This window comes from Plecotus auritus (genome assembly GCF_963455305.1).
Source record: "Plecotus auritus genome assembly, chromosome: 9".
In the NCBI taxonomy this organism is placed as follows: domain Eukaryota; kingdom Metazoa; phylum Chordata; class Mammalia; order Chiroptera; family Vespertilionidae; genus Plecotus; species Plecotus auritus.
This window is the reverse complement of record NC_137783.1, coordinates 112,655,180-112,673,043: the sequence shown is the minus strand read 5'-3', so window position 1 is coordinate 112,673,043 and position 17,864 is coordinate 112,655,180. Positions and strand designations below refer to the sequence as shown.

Sequence of the window (17,864 nt, the reverse complement as noted above, 5' to 3'; positions counted from 1 at the left end):
GCAGGAAGCAAACGCTGCGGAGCTGTCACTCTAACCCAGCCGCCAAGTAGCACTAGCCCAGGAGTCTGCAGCTTCCGACCCCAGCGGCTTATCAACTCCACCTCCGCTCGCCCTTCTCCTGCCTCGCCCCCCCGCCCTCCCGCCCTCCAGTTTCCTCTCCTCCTCTTGCTCCTCCCACTCTCTCCCCTGGGCCCGCCTCCCTTGCAGACTTGCCTCTTACAGAAAATCGAAAGTGAAATAGAAAGCCGGCTGCCGTCCCGAGTCCCCCGAAAAGGTGAGTGAACCAGGTTGGACCTAGGTACCCCTGCCCAGGCCTGAAGATCCCCTTTCTTCCAGTTCCCACCCCAGAGCCTTGGGGGTCAGTTTCCCCTTCTCCGCAGCAGGTCTCCCAGGGAGGAGGCTGGGCTGGGAACGTGACTTCCAAGTCCTGTGGAAGGAGCTGGGGCTGCCCTGCTGCCCGCACCTGAGCTGGGACCAGGGCCGGCTAAAGCTGGGCGGGGCGGGGGGGGGCGGGGGGGAACAGAACGGAAGCCGGAAACCCAGCCGGAGGGTGGTCCCGAGGAGTCCAGTGTGGGGGAGGGCTGCGATCCTGAGACTCCCATCCCCGCCTCTAGCCCTGGCCCATGTGGTTCATTGGTTGGAGCATAGTCCCGTGCAGCGAAAGGTTGTGGGTTCCATCCCCGAACGGGCGCCTATGGATGGCAACCGATCCCCGGACATTGGGCACTTTCTCACATCAATGTCTCTCTCTCTCTGTCTCTCTCTCTCAAAAAAAAAGTACCCCTCTGGAAGAGAGAGGGGCGGGGTTAGGATGGAGAAAATGAAGACAGCTGCCAAGTTCAGAGTAGCTGAGAGAAGAGCCCAGAGAGTGCTGATAACGCATACATGTGTGTGTGTAAATATATATACTTATAAGAATACATAAGAATAGCCCTGGCCAGTGCAGCTCAGTTGGTTGGAGTGTCCTCCCATACACCAAAGGTTGTGGGTTCGATTCCGGTCAGGACACATACCTAGGTTGGGAATTGGATCCCTGGTTGGGAAGACAGTTTTCACTGTCTCTTTTTGGGGACTCAGTTACCCCCTTCTGTCTTACTGAGTCAGACAGACTATGTAGGAGAAGGTTTTGTTATTCAGGTTACTGTTCTTGTCTTGTTTTAACCCTCCAGTTCACTCTCGTATCTTCCTTTGAATTGTTTTGTTTTCCTCACACCCTTTCTCGTCTTCTGCCTAACTTTTCTCCTCTCCCCACTAGGTCACCTCGCCATCTCCACAGTGCTGCTTACTAGGAACATCCCCCCGATGGCGTCAGCAAAGCCCTTGGCAATGATGTGGGAGGAGGTCACATGCCCCATCTGCCTGGATCCCACAGTGGAGCCTGTGAGCATTGAATGTGGCCACAGCTTCTGCCAGGAATGCATCTCTCAGGTCGCCAAAGCTGGGGGCGGCACCTGTCCTGTGTGCAGGAAGCAATTCCTGCTCAGGAACTTCCGGCCCAATCTCCAGCTAGCCAATATGGTGGACAACCTAAGACAAATCAGCCAAAATGCCAAGGAGGGCACACAGAAGGAGCAATGTGGGGTGCATGGAGAGAAACTTCTCCTGTTCTGTGAGAGAGATGAGAAGGCTCTTTGCCTGGTGTGTTCCCAGTCTCGGAAACACCGTGACCACCCTGTGGTCCCGCTTGAGGAGGCTGCCCAGGAGTACCAGGTGAGGTCTTGGCACAGAGGCGTGAACAGGAGATGGAATGGGAGAGAGTGCCTGTAGAGGTGGGGGACTGGAGAAAGGGAGAGCGGTCCCCACCTTATTGTCTAATTTAAGGCTCATCAGAACTTTCTTATTCCCAGGAGCAGGGAAGATGCTATGGGAAAATGCTACAAAGATCTTGTTTCCTTGTGGTTTCCTGGTTAATTAAGAATAAGTAGTGCCCCCACCCCTGCCACCTGAACAGTGTGGCTCTTTCTTAAGAAACATGAGGCTTTTTCCAAAAAATGTCACAAAAATTTGAACCCCAATAGGACTCTAGACCTCCCTCCTTTTCTGCCCTCAGGCTTTTCTGAGAACCCATATGATCTTCCCCCACCTCCTTCTTGGTCTGATTGAGCATTACCCTGCTATCTTTCTCTGCAGGAGAAGCTCCAGGTGGCATTAAAGAAACTGAGAAAAGAGCAAGAATTGGCTGAGAAGTTGGAAATGGATGTTGTAACGAAGAGAGCAGCCTGGAAGGCAAGAGTCACATCCCCAAAGGCATCTTAGATCAAAAGCCTAGACAGAGTCCAGGGTCCTAGCCTACCCTTATCACTACCTGTCTGAAGAGTGATAGAGTCAGCGTATGTCACTCTTCAAGAACTAACAGTCCTCTGGGTCTCCTGGTAGAGGGAAATAAACAATATGGAGCTCAAAGAGAGCTCCCAATCAGACACAAAAATTGAGAGTATTAAGAGAAGATGCTGAGGGAAAAGCCACACCCTACAGCTCCTGCCCAGTCTTAGGGGATGACTGCACCAATGCCTTAGTATATGGGACAGAGCTATCCCAGGAGAGATACGGCTATGCCTGTCAGGAAATGACAGGGGCTGTGAGGAATAGACTTAAGGAAACCACCAAGGCCTGAGCTGGGAAAACCAGTCTGACCAGGTGATTGCTTGACTGTGTCCAGATCACTGGTCCAAAGTAGAATGAGGAACTAAAGCTTATTCTGCACTGGTGATATGGAGGTGAGGCAGGTCAGGAGTGGAGTGGAAGGAACTCATGGCCAATAGATACCAGAAGAGGAAGATTTAGGAAATAGGGAGGGTGAACCAAGCTGTGGTGGCAGAAGGGGTCATCTTGTGTCATTGGTAGCCCTCTCATCACTAGCACAAGAGGGCGAGCAAAGTACAGCACAAAGACTTTCTTGCCCCAGGACTTAAGAATGGTGTTGTGGACCTTCTTTGTGAGGTTGAGTGGGGACAGGTGTTACTCCTCAGTAACACTGAGATATGAAGATAAAAGGACACATTTGAGTGCTGATTGGGTTTTAAAAGAAGTTGAGGAGAGTCTCTGATTCCATGGGCTGATGCAGCTGTTATTCTAGGGCAACTGCAGTGTGCCCCACCAATCCCATTCCCCTCTTAATCCCAGAAGCCTCACCCACCCACTTTCCCAGCAAAATGGTGTGTGTGTGTGTGTGTGTGTGTGTGTGTTCCCAGACAGAGCCAGAGTAGTGAGTTGACAGGGAGTAGAAATGGGTATGGACACCTCAATTCTCCAAGCTTGGGAGATTTTGATTTTTAGAAAACCCACCTCTCTCTTTCCAATGACACCAAAGGAGAAGGTTGAGACACACAAATTGAGGATTCACGCAGAGTTTGAGCAGCAGAAAAACTTCCTGGCTGAAGAGAAACAGAGGCAACTGCAGAAGCTAGAGAAGGAAGAGAGGGAACAGCTGAGAATCCTGGGGGAGACGGAGAACAAGCTGGCCCAGCGCTGCCAGGCCCTGCAGGAGCTGATCTCAGAGCTGGAGAGGAGAAGCCGGGGCTCAGAGCTGGAGCTGCTGCAGGTGAGACGGGAGAGGCTCCCACTGCTCTCAAGGAGGAACCAAGCAAAAGCCAGAGCTCCCTGGGGCTACCGTCAGAGCACACAGAAACCTGGTCCCTGGAATTTTTTTTTTTTTAATAAAACAAACTGGAATTCAGACCCATGAATGGTTTGCATTCAAGGCATGGAAAGATACAGATTTAGGAGGCAGTAATCCATGCAGCAATTTTTTAAAAATGAACTTCTCTGATAACTGCCTGCTCTAACATGTACCAGGTTCATGACCTTGAGAAAGGTCCTTAATCAGGTTTCTCATATGTTAAATGGATATTATAATATTACATATCTCAAAGAATTTTTGTGAGAATTAAATGAGATAATCCACTAAGGCTTTTTGATGAGTATCTGGCCATGGGAAAGTTTTCCTAAAAAAAAACTAAAAATATTGAACTGAAAATTAAGAGACAGTAGCCCAGCCCCAGCCCTGTCACCAATTCCCTCTATCACTCTAGGTTAAGTCATTTTTTCCTTTCCTGGACCTAATTTCTCCATTTGTGAAAAATAAGGGAAAGGAGATGGACTAAAAAACAAGAATTCCCCAAACTTTAATCATAATTGTATCTCCTTTATACTTTCTGCTACTTCTATGAACTACCTAAGTGATCTTAACATGTTCTTTTTCTTTAAATTGTCTCACTCTTTTGCCAGAATAAATTTAGTTTAAAAGGAAATTTGTCCTAACCAATAATAGCCAAGAAATCATGTTGATATTGTTGCTGATAATGTCTCTATTTCATAAGAATAAGAATAACTGCATATTCCTTTTTTAAAATATATTTTATTGATTTTTTTTTTTACAGAGAGGAAGGGAGAGGGAAAGAGAGTTAGAAACATCAATGAGAGAGAAACATCAATCAGCTGCTTCCTGCACACCTTCTACCAGGGATGTGCCCACAACCGAGGTACATGCCCTTGACCGGAATCAAACCTGGGACCTTTCAGTCCGCAGGCTGATGCTCTATCCACTGACCCAAACCAGTCAGGGCTGAATATTCTTTTTTTTTTTTTTTTTTTTTTAATATATTTTATTGATTTTTAACAGAGAGGAAGGGAGAAGGATAGAGTGTTAGAAACATCAATGAGAGAGAAACAACGATCAGCTGCCTCCTGCACACTCCCTACTGGGTATGTGACTGCAACCAAGGTACATGCCCTTGGCCGGAATCGAACCTGGGACCCTTGAGTCCGCAGGCCGACGCTCTATCCACTGAGCCAAACCGGTTAGGGCTGAATATTCTTAAATAGCACATATTACACACCTGGCATTGAATCCCTCCTGACATTGTGCTGAGGTGGTGCTCCTATTATTCCATTTTCTAGATGAGAAAACTAAAGCACAGAGATGTTAAGAGACTTAGTGAGAGACAAAAGGTAAATAACTTGACCAAGTTCACCCGAATAGTATGAGATAGAGCTAAGATTAAAATAAGTACATAACTATTTTTTTTAAGTCACCAGTGTATATGCTACTTAAAATGATCTCATATCCACCAGTGATACGTTTGCCAAGCTCCTAATGCACTTTTGGAGCACCGAGGAGCCTGCCAGGATCAGATACGGGCTCCCAACCTCAGCAACAGAATATTCTCAGGTGATTTGATTTCACATACGTGAAGGAGCAACATTAACGACAGCACTGGACAGAACTTTAACCAGCTTTTTCTCTCCAAACAACTCAAGCCCACAAATGAAACAGAGCAGTTTCTGTGCATCCTGACTTGGCTGTTCTTTCCCTGTGACTGTCTCTGGGCCTCCGCCAGGCTGGGCTATAGGTTATATATGGTTATATGTGCGTTTCTGGTTACCCACAAGCATCCACACATCCCTTTGTTCCAAGTTGATCAGAGATGTCTTTCGGGCCATGGCCCAGAGGAACTGGGCAGAGAAATGTCCTAAGGACCTCGGGGTGGCATCACATCACCCACAGGACTGACGTCTCAGTCATTAAACCAGTGATTCTGGAACTTACTCTCTGTCTCTTTTTTCCTCAGGAGGTGAAAAGTGTCCTGGAAAGGTAAGGAGAGGTTTTCTTTATTGGAGGAAGGGGTGGCAGGAAGTGTATTTACCTGCATAAATGATTACTGAGTTAGAGAAACATGCACTGAAGTCTTCCCCATGCACCTTCCTATTCTCAGAGATACAATCCTCCATAAAATATTTTCTGGTCTCAAAGAGCTAATTCTTGGGCATCTCATTTGGTGAGTTGTCCATAGTAATTGAACTGTAACATCTTCACAAAATGAAGCCCCAACAAACAGGGAAATTCTGGGAAGTTCTGGGTCTATAGCCTGATGGGACTTCTTTTAAAAACTAACCAGCTACACACCTCCCAGAAAGAGCCATGAGTAGGACCCACGGCATGGGTGCGACTCCTTGACGTTCCTTAGAAAATGATCCAGCGTAGATCAGCACCCTGCCTGTAAAATGAAATAGGATGTGCTTGTGTGGTGACCTCGGGCTTGGAGAGAAGCTACGGACTATGCACGTGCTCCAGAGGCCCATGTGATGGTGAGGCCTGGATAGGGTGTAAATCCTGCATCCTTTTGCCTCTCGCCCCAGGGATTCTAATATAACAGGTGTTTGTAAATATGTGTTTAATTAAGTTATCAGTCATCTGCAAGAGAGGTTATTAGGGTTTGGGGAGGGTGGGGGAGGAGTTGAAGATGAGGCGTCTAACTCTGTTTCCCCCAGGAGTGAATCCTGGAAACTGGGAGAGATGGACATCACCTCCCCAGACCTGAGGAGTGTGTGCCTTGTGCCAGGGCTGAAGAGTATGCTGAGGATGTGTGGAGGTGAGGCAAGCTCCAGGAGTACAGAGCCGACCTGCTGAACAGCAATGGGATGACAAGAGTGTGACTAGGTCCAGCGTCAGGGAGAGATGTCAGGTCAAAGTAGGTGGGGCAGGAACAGAGCTAGGGAAAATGGTTCCCTCAAAAGTCCCGACAAGGGCTGGAGCTGGCTTGGCTGGGGGGTCATTTCCTCACACAGTGATGGTCAGGCTCACCCTACCATCCCCCCACCACAGAGACAGAGTTAGTTACTCCCCACACACTCCCAGCCTAACTGTGGTCCTCTCTCTGCAGTACACATCACTCTGGATCCACACACAGCCAATCCATGGCTTATCATTTCAGAGGACAAGAGACAAGTAAGGCTTGGAGACACCCAACAGAAGGTGCCTGAAAATGAGGAAAGATTTGATACTTATCCTATGGTCCTGGGTACCCAGTGCTTTGACTCTGGAAAACGTTACTGGGAGGTAGATGTGACGGGAAAGGAGGCCTGGGACCTGGGTGTTTGTAGAGACTCTGTGCAGAGGAAGGGGCATTTTATACTCAGCCCCATGAATGGCTTCTGGACAATTTGGCTGTGGAAGAAACAAAGATATGAGGCTGGCACCTGCCCGCAGACTCCACTCCACCTTTCGGTGCCTCCACGCCAAATTGGGATCTTCCTGGACTATGAGGCCCATACTGTCTCCTTCTACAACATCACTGACCACGGCTCCCTCATCTACACCTTCTCAGAATGTGCCTTCACTGGGCCCCTACGGCCTTTCTTCAATCCTGGTTTCAATGATGGCGGAAGAAACTCGGCCCCTCTGACCCTCTGTCCTCTGAGGATGGGATAATAGGGATCCACTGACTGTTGATGGCTCTCTCTGGACATTGACACCTCCTTTGTTGACTCCCCTCCTCAGCCACTGATCCTGTCTTATTTCCCCATGGCCTCTGAACTGCCTTTGTCTCTGCAGAGGTGTTGAGATACCAGCAAGCCAGGTTTGACAAGGAGGTCACTGAACATCTATGTCAAGTGATCTTCAACCTCAATATTCCTGCCCTAGATTGCTTATGATTCCCTCTACAAAAGAAACTACTTATATTTGGCCCAAACTCATCTGGATCAACCAAAATATGTTATGCCTTCTTTTTTTGTTTTCTCCTCCCCATCTCTAGGCCTTTGCTCAGATCTCTATTTTATCTTACATAGTTTGCAAAAGGACTTTCCAAGGAAATTGTGCCTCAATCTACCCCATTCAACTCTTGTTCTCATACTCGTTTGGGACAATCTTTATAACACAAACACATCTGATCATAGGTGGCTCCACATTTTTTTTTAAGGTGAATTATGCACACCTTAGATTGCCAATATCCAGCCTGCTTACCCATTCTCACCATTATCTCCCAACCATATCTTGATAATGGAGTTTGTTAAAGGGCACATCAATCTAAATGAAAGTTGTGATGGATTTTTGATGTGTCCGCTTGGTTAGGTTCTAAGCACCCTGTTTTTCAATCAAACCCTAATCCACATGTTGCTATGAAGGTGTTTGGTAGAGGTCTTTAAAGTTCATAATTATTTGACTGTAAGTAAGGGAGATTTCCCTAGATGAGCTGAGTGGGTCTGATTCAATCAGGTGAAAGGCACCAATAGCAGAACCAAGCCTTCCCTGAAGAAGATGTTCCACCTATGAAGAGCAGCTTAAGCTCATGCCCAAGAGTTCCAGCCTTGCCCTTCCTAATGGTCTGTCCTGCAGATTTAGAACTTGTCTTGCCAGCCCCCATAATTGCCTAAGTCCGTGGTTGGCAAACCACGGCTCGCAAGCCACATATGGCTCTTTGGCCCCTTGAGCATGGCTCTTCCACAAAATACCATGGCCTGGGCGAGTCTATTTTGAAGAAGTGGCGTTAGAAGAAGTTTAAGTCTAAAAAATTAGGCTCTCAAAAGAAATTTCACTCATTGTACTGTTGATATTTGGTTCTGTTGACTAATGAGTTTGACGACCACTAGCCTAAGTGAATCCCTTGCAATAAATCTCAATATTTATCACTTACTAGTTCTGCTTCCCCAGTGGAACTGTGATTGGTATGAAGGCCAGGACTGAGATGACAGCACCACCTAGTGAAAGCCAACACTTTTTTGAGTTTAAACTTATAAGGTTGGAACAATGAAGCTCTGTACCTTAGCAATAATAGGCCATGAGAGAGCCATTATCCTTCCAGCAAGCCTGATTCCTTATCTAAAATAGAATCTCAGATGTGCCCTTAGAACATCTGCTAAATTTCATGAAAAATTCAGATACTGTAAAAAATGTTGGTGACCTTGAAAAGAGTTTATTGACAAAAAAAAAAAAATTCTATCTTAACACTGAATAGAAAGGATAAAAAGAACAGAATTCTCAGGCAAGATGACATCATTACAGGAGCTAAATCAATATAAGTTGGCAAAATCAACCAGTGCCTTGATTGATAAACCAGAGGAAGGATATGGAAGAGAACTCAGTCCTATATGCATGGGGGTATACTGGGGAATGATTGGATTCTGTATGTCAGGATCATGGAGAAATCTTTTTTAAAAGACTAGATTAATCAGCTTTTCTGCTTCTCTGTGTCTGCCTTGGGATTGGTCAATGTTAAATGATGGCTTGTTCCCTTCAATTGACATATAGTGGGAGAAGAGTACCATAATGATATAACCTTAACTATTCTCATTTCTCAAAATCTGAATACCTTGCCATATCAGGTTACTCTGATGTTTGGACAGTTACTAGTACATTACACAGATGACATATTACCAACTCCTTGGTATCCATCAAAAGGAATTAAGTAGTAGAGATTTTATATATCTCAGCTTTTATCCCCACGAATAATTACTAGCAAGTGATCCAGGTATCCCCCTGGATCCAGGTATCTCTTGAGAAATGGGGGAAGATTCTCCATCTATTCTAATTTTGATTAATATTATCCTTTAAAATTCAAATGAGATCTATTGACTTTTGTGATCTCTTTGATTCTATAACTTCCTTTTGCACAGAAGAGGCAGGAATTATTACACTGAAACTTCAAAGATAAACATGCTAAGACAGAAGGAAATTAAAATTTTATCCACTGGAACAGAATAACAGACCTTAATTGTGTGTGTGTGTGTGTGGTGGGGGGCGGGGAGCAGACAGGAAGAGATTAACCAAAGAACATATATACATATATGGATAACCTATGGACACAGACAATAGCATGGGAAGGCCTGGGGTACATGGGTTCATGGAGGCTGTGTTCAGTAATGATGAAGACAAAGAGGCTATTCCCAATGGGAGCAGCAAGGTAGGAAATTTTTTAAAAAGGGGGAAAGAGATCCATGCATGCTGGTCTTCTAGGGCAGGGATGCCCAGCAGAATGAAGACCAAGTGGCTAGTGCCAAAGTGGTTGGGGGTTACCATGCCCAGGACAATACAAGTGGGTATATGCAGGGGTGGGCAAACTTTTTTGACTTGAGGGCCACAATGGGTTCTTAAACTGGACTGGAGGGCCGGAACAAAAGCATGGATGGAGTGTTTATGTGAACTACTATAAATTCAAAGTAAGGAGCGGAGGGGAGAGCAAGAGAACCCTCCGCTCTTTCGGCTCCACGGGCCGGATAGAACAGCCGAATGGGCCGGATCCGGCCCGCGGGCCGTAGTTAGCCCAAGGCTGGTGTAGGCACACAGAAAGAAGGTTCTCAAGTTTGATTCCCAGTCAAGGGCAGGTACTTGGGATGCAGGTTCGAAACCTGCCCTGGTTGGGGAAGGTGTGAGAGGCAACCAATCAATGTGTGTCTCTCTTACATCGATGTTTCTCTCTCTCTCTTTCTCCCTTCTTTCCACTTTCTCTAAAATCAATGGGTGAGGATAAACAAGATTGATGAACCTCTAGCCAGGCTCACCAAGAAGCAAAGAGAGAGGACCCAAATAAACAAATTCAGAAATGAAAGTGGAGAAATAACAACAGACCCCACCGAAATACAAAGGATTGTTAAAATATACTATGAACAACTCTATTCCAACAAACTGGACAACCTGGAGAAAATGGACATTTTCCTAGAAAAATACAACCTTCCAAAACTCAATCAGGAAAAATCTAAACATCTCAATAGGCCAATAACTATGGAAGAAATTGAAGCAGTCATCAAAAAGCTTCCAGAAAACCAAAGCCCAGGGCCAGATGGCTTCACAGGGGAGTGTTACCAAACATTCAAGGAAGAACTAAAACCTATCCTCCTCAGACTATTCCAAAAAATTCAAAGGGAAGGAACACTTACAAGCTCCTTCTATGAAGCCAGCATCACCCTAATACCAAAACCAGATAAAGACAACACAATGAAAAAGAATTACAGGCCAATATCCCTCATGAACATAGATGCCAAAATCCTCAACAAAATTCTAGCAAATCAGATCCAGAAGTACATCAGAAAGATCATACACCATGACCAAGTAAGATTTATCCCAGGGATGCAAAGATGATACAATATCCGCAAATCAATAAACGTGATACATCACATAAACAAATTGAGAGATAAAAATCACATAGTCATATCAATTGATGCAGAAAAAGCATTTGACAAAAATCCAACACCCTTTCTTGATAAAAACTCTCAGCAAGGTGGGAATAGAAGGATCATACCTCAACATAATAAAAGCCATATATGATAAACCCACATTCAACATCATACTCAATGGGCAAAAACTAAAACCATTTCCCCTAAGAACGGGAACAAGACAGGGATGCCCACTATCACCACTCTTGTTCCACATAGTACTGAAAGTATAAGCCATTGCAATTAGACAAGAAGAAGAAATAAAAGGCATCCAAATTGGAAAAGAAGAAGTAAAGCTGTCCTTATTTGCAGATGACATGATATTGTACGTAAAAAAACCAAAAGACTCCATCAAAAAACTATTAGACTTAATAAATGAATTCGGCAAAGTAGCAGGATACAAAATTAATCCCAATAAATCTATGGCATTTCTATACACCAATAGTGAACTTACAGAAAGAGAGACTAAGCCCTAACCGGTTTGGCTCAGTGGATAGAGCGTCGGCCTGCGGACTGAAGGGTCCCAGGTTCGATTCCGGTCAAGGGCATGTACCTGGGTTGCGGGCACATCCCCAGTAGGGGGCGTGCAAGAGGCAGCTGATCGATGTCTCTCTCTCATCGATGTTTCTAACTATCTATCCCTCTCTCTTCCTCTCTGTAAAAAATCAATAAAATATATTTAAAAAAAAAAAAAAAAAAAAGAAAGAGAGACTAAGAAAGCAATCCCATTTACCATTGCACCAAAATAATTAAGATACCTAGGAATAAACTTAACTAAGGAGGTAAAAGACCTATACGCGGAAAACTACATGACACTGAAAAAAGAGACAGAGGAAGTCATAAACAGATGGAAGAACATACCACGTTCATGGATTGGTAGAATCAACATCATTAAAATGTCCATACTACCCAAAGCAATCTATAGATTCAATGCACTCCCCATTAAAATACCAATGGCATAGTTCACAGACCTAGAAAGAACTCTCCAAAAATTCATCTGGAATAAAAAAAGACCCTGAGGAGAGAAACCAAGATGGCAGAATAGGTAAGCACCTAAACTGCTGCCTCGCACAACAATTTCAAAACTACAACTAAAAGACAGAACGGACAACATCCACAACCACAGGAAAGCTGGCTGAGTGAAAATTCTACAACTAGAAGGAAAGAGAAAAGCTCACAGAGAACTGGAGGTACGGCAAAGGGTCTTTATGCGCGCAGAGAGGAAGGGCGGCTGAGAGCCTGGCTGACTTTCTCTGGCGGAAGGGGGAAGGAAGCCCCCGACCGCACTGAACCCCAGTTCTGACTGCACTGAACCCCAGTTCCAGGCGAGCCCCTGGGACCCACGCTCTTACGGGGGGAATCAGGACTCTTGGGCAGAGACTCGGGAGCCGGGGAAGGCAGAGGTCTGAAGGTGCGCGCGTGCCAGTGTGCAAAAGGCTGCAGAGGTTGCCACAGGCTTTCCCTAATGGAAGGGAGTCAGAAGCTCCTGACTGCACTGAGCCCCAGTTCTGACTGCACTGAACCCCAGTTCCAGGCAAGCCCCTGGGGACCCACGCTCTTGTGGGGGGAATCTGGACTCTCGGGCGGAGACTTGGGAGCCGGGGAAGGCAGAGGTCTGAAGGCGCGCAAGGGCAAGGCTGACGGGAAGCCAAGATTGTCTGCTCCGCCCTGAGACTCCACCCCATCCAAGCTGAGCACAGTGGCTACTGCAATATGGCAAGTCTAATCCTATAAGGCTGTCTCCAGCACTGAACTTCTCCCAGCATAGACACAGCTGATCCTTACAGCCAACTGGCCTGCAGGTCAATTCTTCCCAGTGATACCAACAACAATAAAGACTTAATTACAACAAGGCTGTACACACAGTCCACAAAGGGGTGCACCAAGAGTGTCCACCTCAGGTTAACTGGGGAGGCAGACCCACTGGGCCATATTGGAAACCTAGCACACAAATCTACCTTACCAACTCAGGGAAGCAGTGAAAATGCGGCGTCAAAGAATCAGATCACAAACGAAAGAAATGGAGGAAAACAAACGACTGGATATAGAATTCAAAACCACGGTTATAAGGCTTTTTAAGAATATCCTAGAAAAGGCAGATAAATATAACGAGACCCTCAAAGATATGAAAAAGGACCAACTAGAAATTAAACATACACTGACTGAAATAAAAAATGTTATACAGAGACCCAAAAACAGACAAGAGGAACACAAAAATCAAGTCAAAGAATTGAAATACAAAGAAGCAAAAAACACTCAACCGAAAAAGCAAAAAGCAAAAAAAAAAAAAATCCAAAAAGTTGAAGATAGTGTAAGAAGCCTCTGGGACAACTTCAAGCGTCCCAACATCAGAATTATGGGGGTGCCAGAAGAAGAGAGAGAGCAAGATACTGAAAACCTATTTGAAGAAATAATGACCGAAAACTTCCCCCACCTGGTGAAAGAAATAGACTTACAAGTCCAGGAAGCGCACAGGACCCCAAACAAAAGGAATCCAAAGAGGACCACACCAAGACACATCATAATTAAAATGCCAAGAGCAAAAGACAAAGAGAGAATATTAAAAGCAGCAAGAGAAAAACAGTTAATTACCTACAAGGGAGCACCCATACAACTGTCAGCTGATTTCTCAACAGAAACTATGCAGGCCAGACGGGAGTGGCAAGAAATATTCAAAGTGATGAATAGCAAGAACCTACAACCAAGATTACTCTACCCAGCAAAGCTATCATTCAGAATGGAAGGTCAGATAAAGAGCTTCACAGATAAGAAAAAGCTAAAGGAGTTCATCACCACCAAACCAGTATTATTTGAAATGCTGAAAGGGATTCTTTAAGAAGAGGAAGAAGAAGAAAAAAGTAAAGATAAAAATTATGAACAACAAACACATATCTATCAACAAGTAAATCTAAAATCAAGTGAATTAAAAATCTGAGGAACAGAATAAACTGGTGAATATAATAGAATCAGGGACATAGAATGGGAGTGGATTGATAATTCTTAGGGGGATAAGGGTGTGGGGGATACGGGAAGAGACTGGACAAAAATCATACACCTATGGATGAGGACAGTGTGGGGGAGGTAAGGGCAGATAGTGGGGTGGGAACCGGGTGGAGGGGAGCTATGGGGGGGGGGGAAGGAGAAACAATTGTAATAAACTGAACAATAAAGATTTATTAAATTTTTTAAAAAGTACTGCCTGAGGAGCATAGGGACTCAACCCCATGCCAGGACCCCCCACCCAGAGCACTAGGGCTAGGAAGAGGAGCCTGCATAGCATCAGGCAGTGAAAATTGGTAGGGACTCCATAGGAGGAGGAGAGAGTCTGCCAGAATACCAGGTGCTGTCCTAGCAGGTCACTGCACAGGAGCTTGCTCTCAGGAACTCACCAAGAGCTCACATAGAGTGAAGGTGACCCAGGCATCCGGTAGTCATAAAGAGATCTGGTGTCGTGGCCCCAAAGAGAGAACTGGAGGGTCAACTACCTCAGTCACAGTCTTGCGTCAATATCCCATATCACCCTCAGGCATCATTTTCACAGGGTCAGGTACTCCTATTATTTTTTGTTTGTTTCTTTGTTTTTGTTTTTAATTTATTGTTGACACTATTCCAGATGTCCCCCATTTCTCCCCCTCCTTTACCCACTCTACCCAGCCTCCATTTCCCCTCCCTCTGGCCATCACCACCCTGTTGTCTATGTCCATGGGCTATGCATACCATGTTTCCCCGAAAATAAGACATCCTCCGAAAATAAGACCTACTTACAGGTTTCCTTCTGAGTGAAATATAAGGCATCCCCCGAAAATAAGGCCCCAGGCTCTGTCTCAGAATGAAAATTAATTTATCGTAAACTGCTCGCTAGGGCCGCCCCGACTGGCGTCTAGCAGCCAGTGACGTTACGCGGAGTCCTGACGTCACTGCTGTGTGGAGGCGGAGCGGAGGTCGGAGTGAGCGGTGAGCGTGGGACGGGAGAGAGGAGGAGACTTTCGCAGATGCGTGTAGAAGAACAGGAGGATTAGAGCGGACGGGACGCGGCGAAGGTGGTGAGTGCTGGTCTGTCTCTGGTGACACTACCTGATGCTCGCGACCACCTTCATGATGACTGAAGGTTCTCAGTCAGTGGTAGACCCTGCTCCAGCCCAGATCCAGGCCCCAGCAAGCCCAGTGACAGTCCCCAGGCAGGCCCCAGGGAGTAAATGTCTGATAAAGGGGTAGGGGGATGTCTGGTGAAGGTGTTCAGTGGCACAGGGGTGGGGGGAGGGGGATCACTTAAAATGACACAGGAGGATCAGAGGGGGCAATCAAAATGACACAGGAGGATCAAAAGGGGTTACTAAAATGGTAATCCCCCCTCTGATTCTCCTGTGCCATTTTGATTCCCCCCTCTGATCCCCCCTGTGTCATTTTGAGTGATTCCCCCTCCCCCCACCTTTTTTTTTACCCCTAGAAATGAGCGCAAAAAGAAAAAGCTACTCTGTGGAGTACAAGAAAGGAATTGTGGAAGACTCTTGGGGCCAAAATCTTACTGCTTTCTGCAAAGAGAAGATGTTGAGTATCCAATTGGTCCGAAAATGGCGAGCAGAGTATGGTAACCTCATTGAACAGGTGGACAAGGGAAATGCTAAAAAGCGCAAGTGTGGATCAGGTCGGCAACCATTATTTTCCAAGCTGGAAGACCTAATCTGTGAATGGGTTGTTGACAAGAGAGCAAAGGCTTTGGTTGTGAAAAGGGCTCAGATTCAAGAATTTGCCCTTGCAATGGCACCACAGTTTGACATAGCCCCCGAAGACTTCAAAACATCACAACACTGGCTGGATAATTTCCTTCAGCGAAGTGAACTGTCTTTAAGAAGATCTACAACATTGTTTAGGTTGGAAGATACTCAAGTTATTAAGCGAGCACTTGCATTCAAGTCCTTTATTGATGATGCTGACTTCTCAAAATACAATCTTTCCAACATGATTGCTATGGATGAAACTGCAGTGTTTATGGGCCAATCATCTCAAACAACAATTGAACAGCGGGTTGCCTCCTTGGCGTACATTCCCTCCACTGCTTACGAAAGTGCACGTGTTTCCTGTATTTTGGCAATTCATCTGGATGGCACTAAAATCCCACCTTTAATCATTTCTAAGGGCAAGAAGGAAAAGATTGAACGTGTTTTGGGCATTTTTATTCATGAAACTGAAAAAGCCTGGGCCACACAAGCAGTTATAAGGAAGTGGGGTCGATTTAATGCTGCCGCTTGTTATGCGAGGGAGCCAAAGAGGTCTGCTAGTCTGGGATGCAGCCAGCACTCACCGCACTAAAGACATGAAGACATTTCTTCACGAAAGAAAAATAGATCAGATAACGATTCCCGCAGGAATGACGGCCTATCTCCAGACTCTTGATATTGCAATAAACAAGCCATTCAAAGACAATTTGCGCATGGAAATTAATGACTACATTGAAAATAGAATGGAGAGAAATCAGCGTGGAAACTTTGTGAAACCTAAACTGCAAGAAGTTGTGACTTGGGTGAAGAATTCATGAGAGAAAATCACTGACAGTTGCATTGCAAATGCACTGCAAGCAGGCTACCTTGAATAGAAGTACTCATTTAAAGACAGTGCTATTGCTAAACATGAGAGATTTGGTCCACTGATTCTGAAAGAAATGGAGTCACAAAAAATTCACCAGGAAATTCAGGAATTGGATTGTTATGATGATGTTCCAGAAGATGATGACATGATTGTCATTGAATAAATGAGTAAATTCTTGATACTGCAGGATTCCCAGTTTGTCTGGTTTGTGTTGACAACTACCATACTACCGTACCGTATACAGGTAATAAATTTCCTTTATTTTCATTTAACAATAAATGTGTACCATATTCTTCTTCATGGAAAAATAAGACATCCCCTGAAAATAAGACCTAACGCATCTTTGGGGGCAAAAACTAATATAAGACACTGTCTTATTTTCGGGGAAGCACGGTAGTGGGAATGCCACTGTAGAAAACAGTTATGGAGTTTCCTTAAAAATAGAACTGCATTCTGACCCAGTGATCCCACTTCTGGGAATATATCCTAAGAAGTCCAAAACACCAATTCAAAAGACTATATCCACCCTTATGTTTATTGCAGCATTATTTATAATAGCCAAGATATGGAAACAGTCCAAGTGCCTATCAGTAGATGAATGGTACATTTACTCAATGCAATATTATTTGGCCATTAAAAAAAAAAAAAGGAAATCTTGCATTTTGGGACAGCATGGATAGACCTGGATATTATTATGCTAAGTGAAATAAGTCAGTCAAAGAAAGACAAATACCATGTGATCTCACTGGCATGTGCAAGCTTTTTTTTTGTTAATCCTCACCCAAGAATATTTTTCCACTGATTTTTAGAGAGAGTGGGAAGGGGAGAGATGGGAAGAAACATCAATATGAGAGACACATCGATTGGCTGCCTCCCACATGCACCCCAACATGTCCTTGACTGGAACTGAACCCAGGATCCTTTAGTCCACATGCCAACGCTCTATCCACTGAGCAAAACCAGCTAGGACATAAGTGGAATCTAATAAATAAAAGAAAAATAGAGGCATGGATACATGCAACAGACTGAAAGCTGTCAGGGAGAGGGGAGGAGGAACTGGATGAAAGAAGGTGACAGGATTATCCAAAAATATAGCTAGAGGGAAAGGAGGATAAGGGGAGGTGGATGTGGGCAAAGGGTGGTAGAAATGGGAATGGAAAGAGACTTTGCTTCTGGAAATAGACACAGGCAGTGTGCAGATTGTGGGGGAAATGGGGCCACATGCTAATCTGACAAGCTCAGGGAAAGCCTGCATGGCAGTCTTGCAAACTCAAAGACCTAAAGTAACCACAAAGGACAGTGTGAAATTCAAACCTCAACTAAAAGCATTTATGTTGGGTAATCACATC

At 45.1% G+C, this 17,864-nt stretch overlaps 1 protein-coding gene across 1 annotated transcript; it reads left to right on the top strand.

The window, feature by feature from the left end:
• Positions 1-209: 209 nt before the first annotated feature.
• On the top strand, positions 210-9,475 carry TRIM21 (tripartite motif containing 21). Its single transcript, XM_080640245.1, has 7 exons — positions 210-274; positions 1,256-1,710; positions 2,131-2,226; positions 3,311-3,541; positions 5,571-5,593; positions 6,271-6,371; positions 6,663-9,475. Exons 2-7 carry the CDS (start codon positions 1,303-1,305, stop codon positions 7,208-7,210), a joined length of 1,407 nt encoding a protein of 468 aa, XP_080496371.1. The 5' UTR covers positions 210-274; positions 1,256-1,302; the 3' UTR covers positions 7,211-9,475.
• Positions 9,476-17,864: the final 8,389 nt, after the last annotated feature.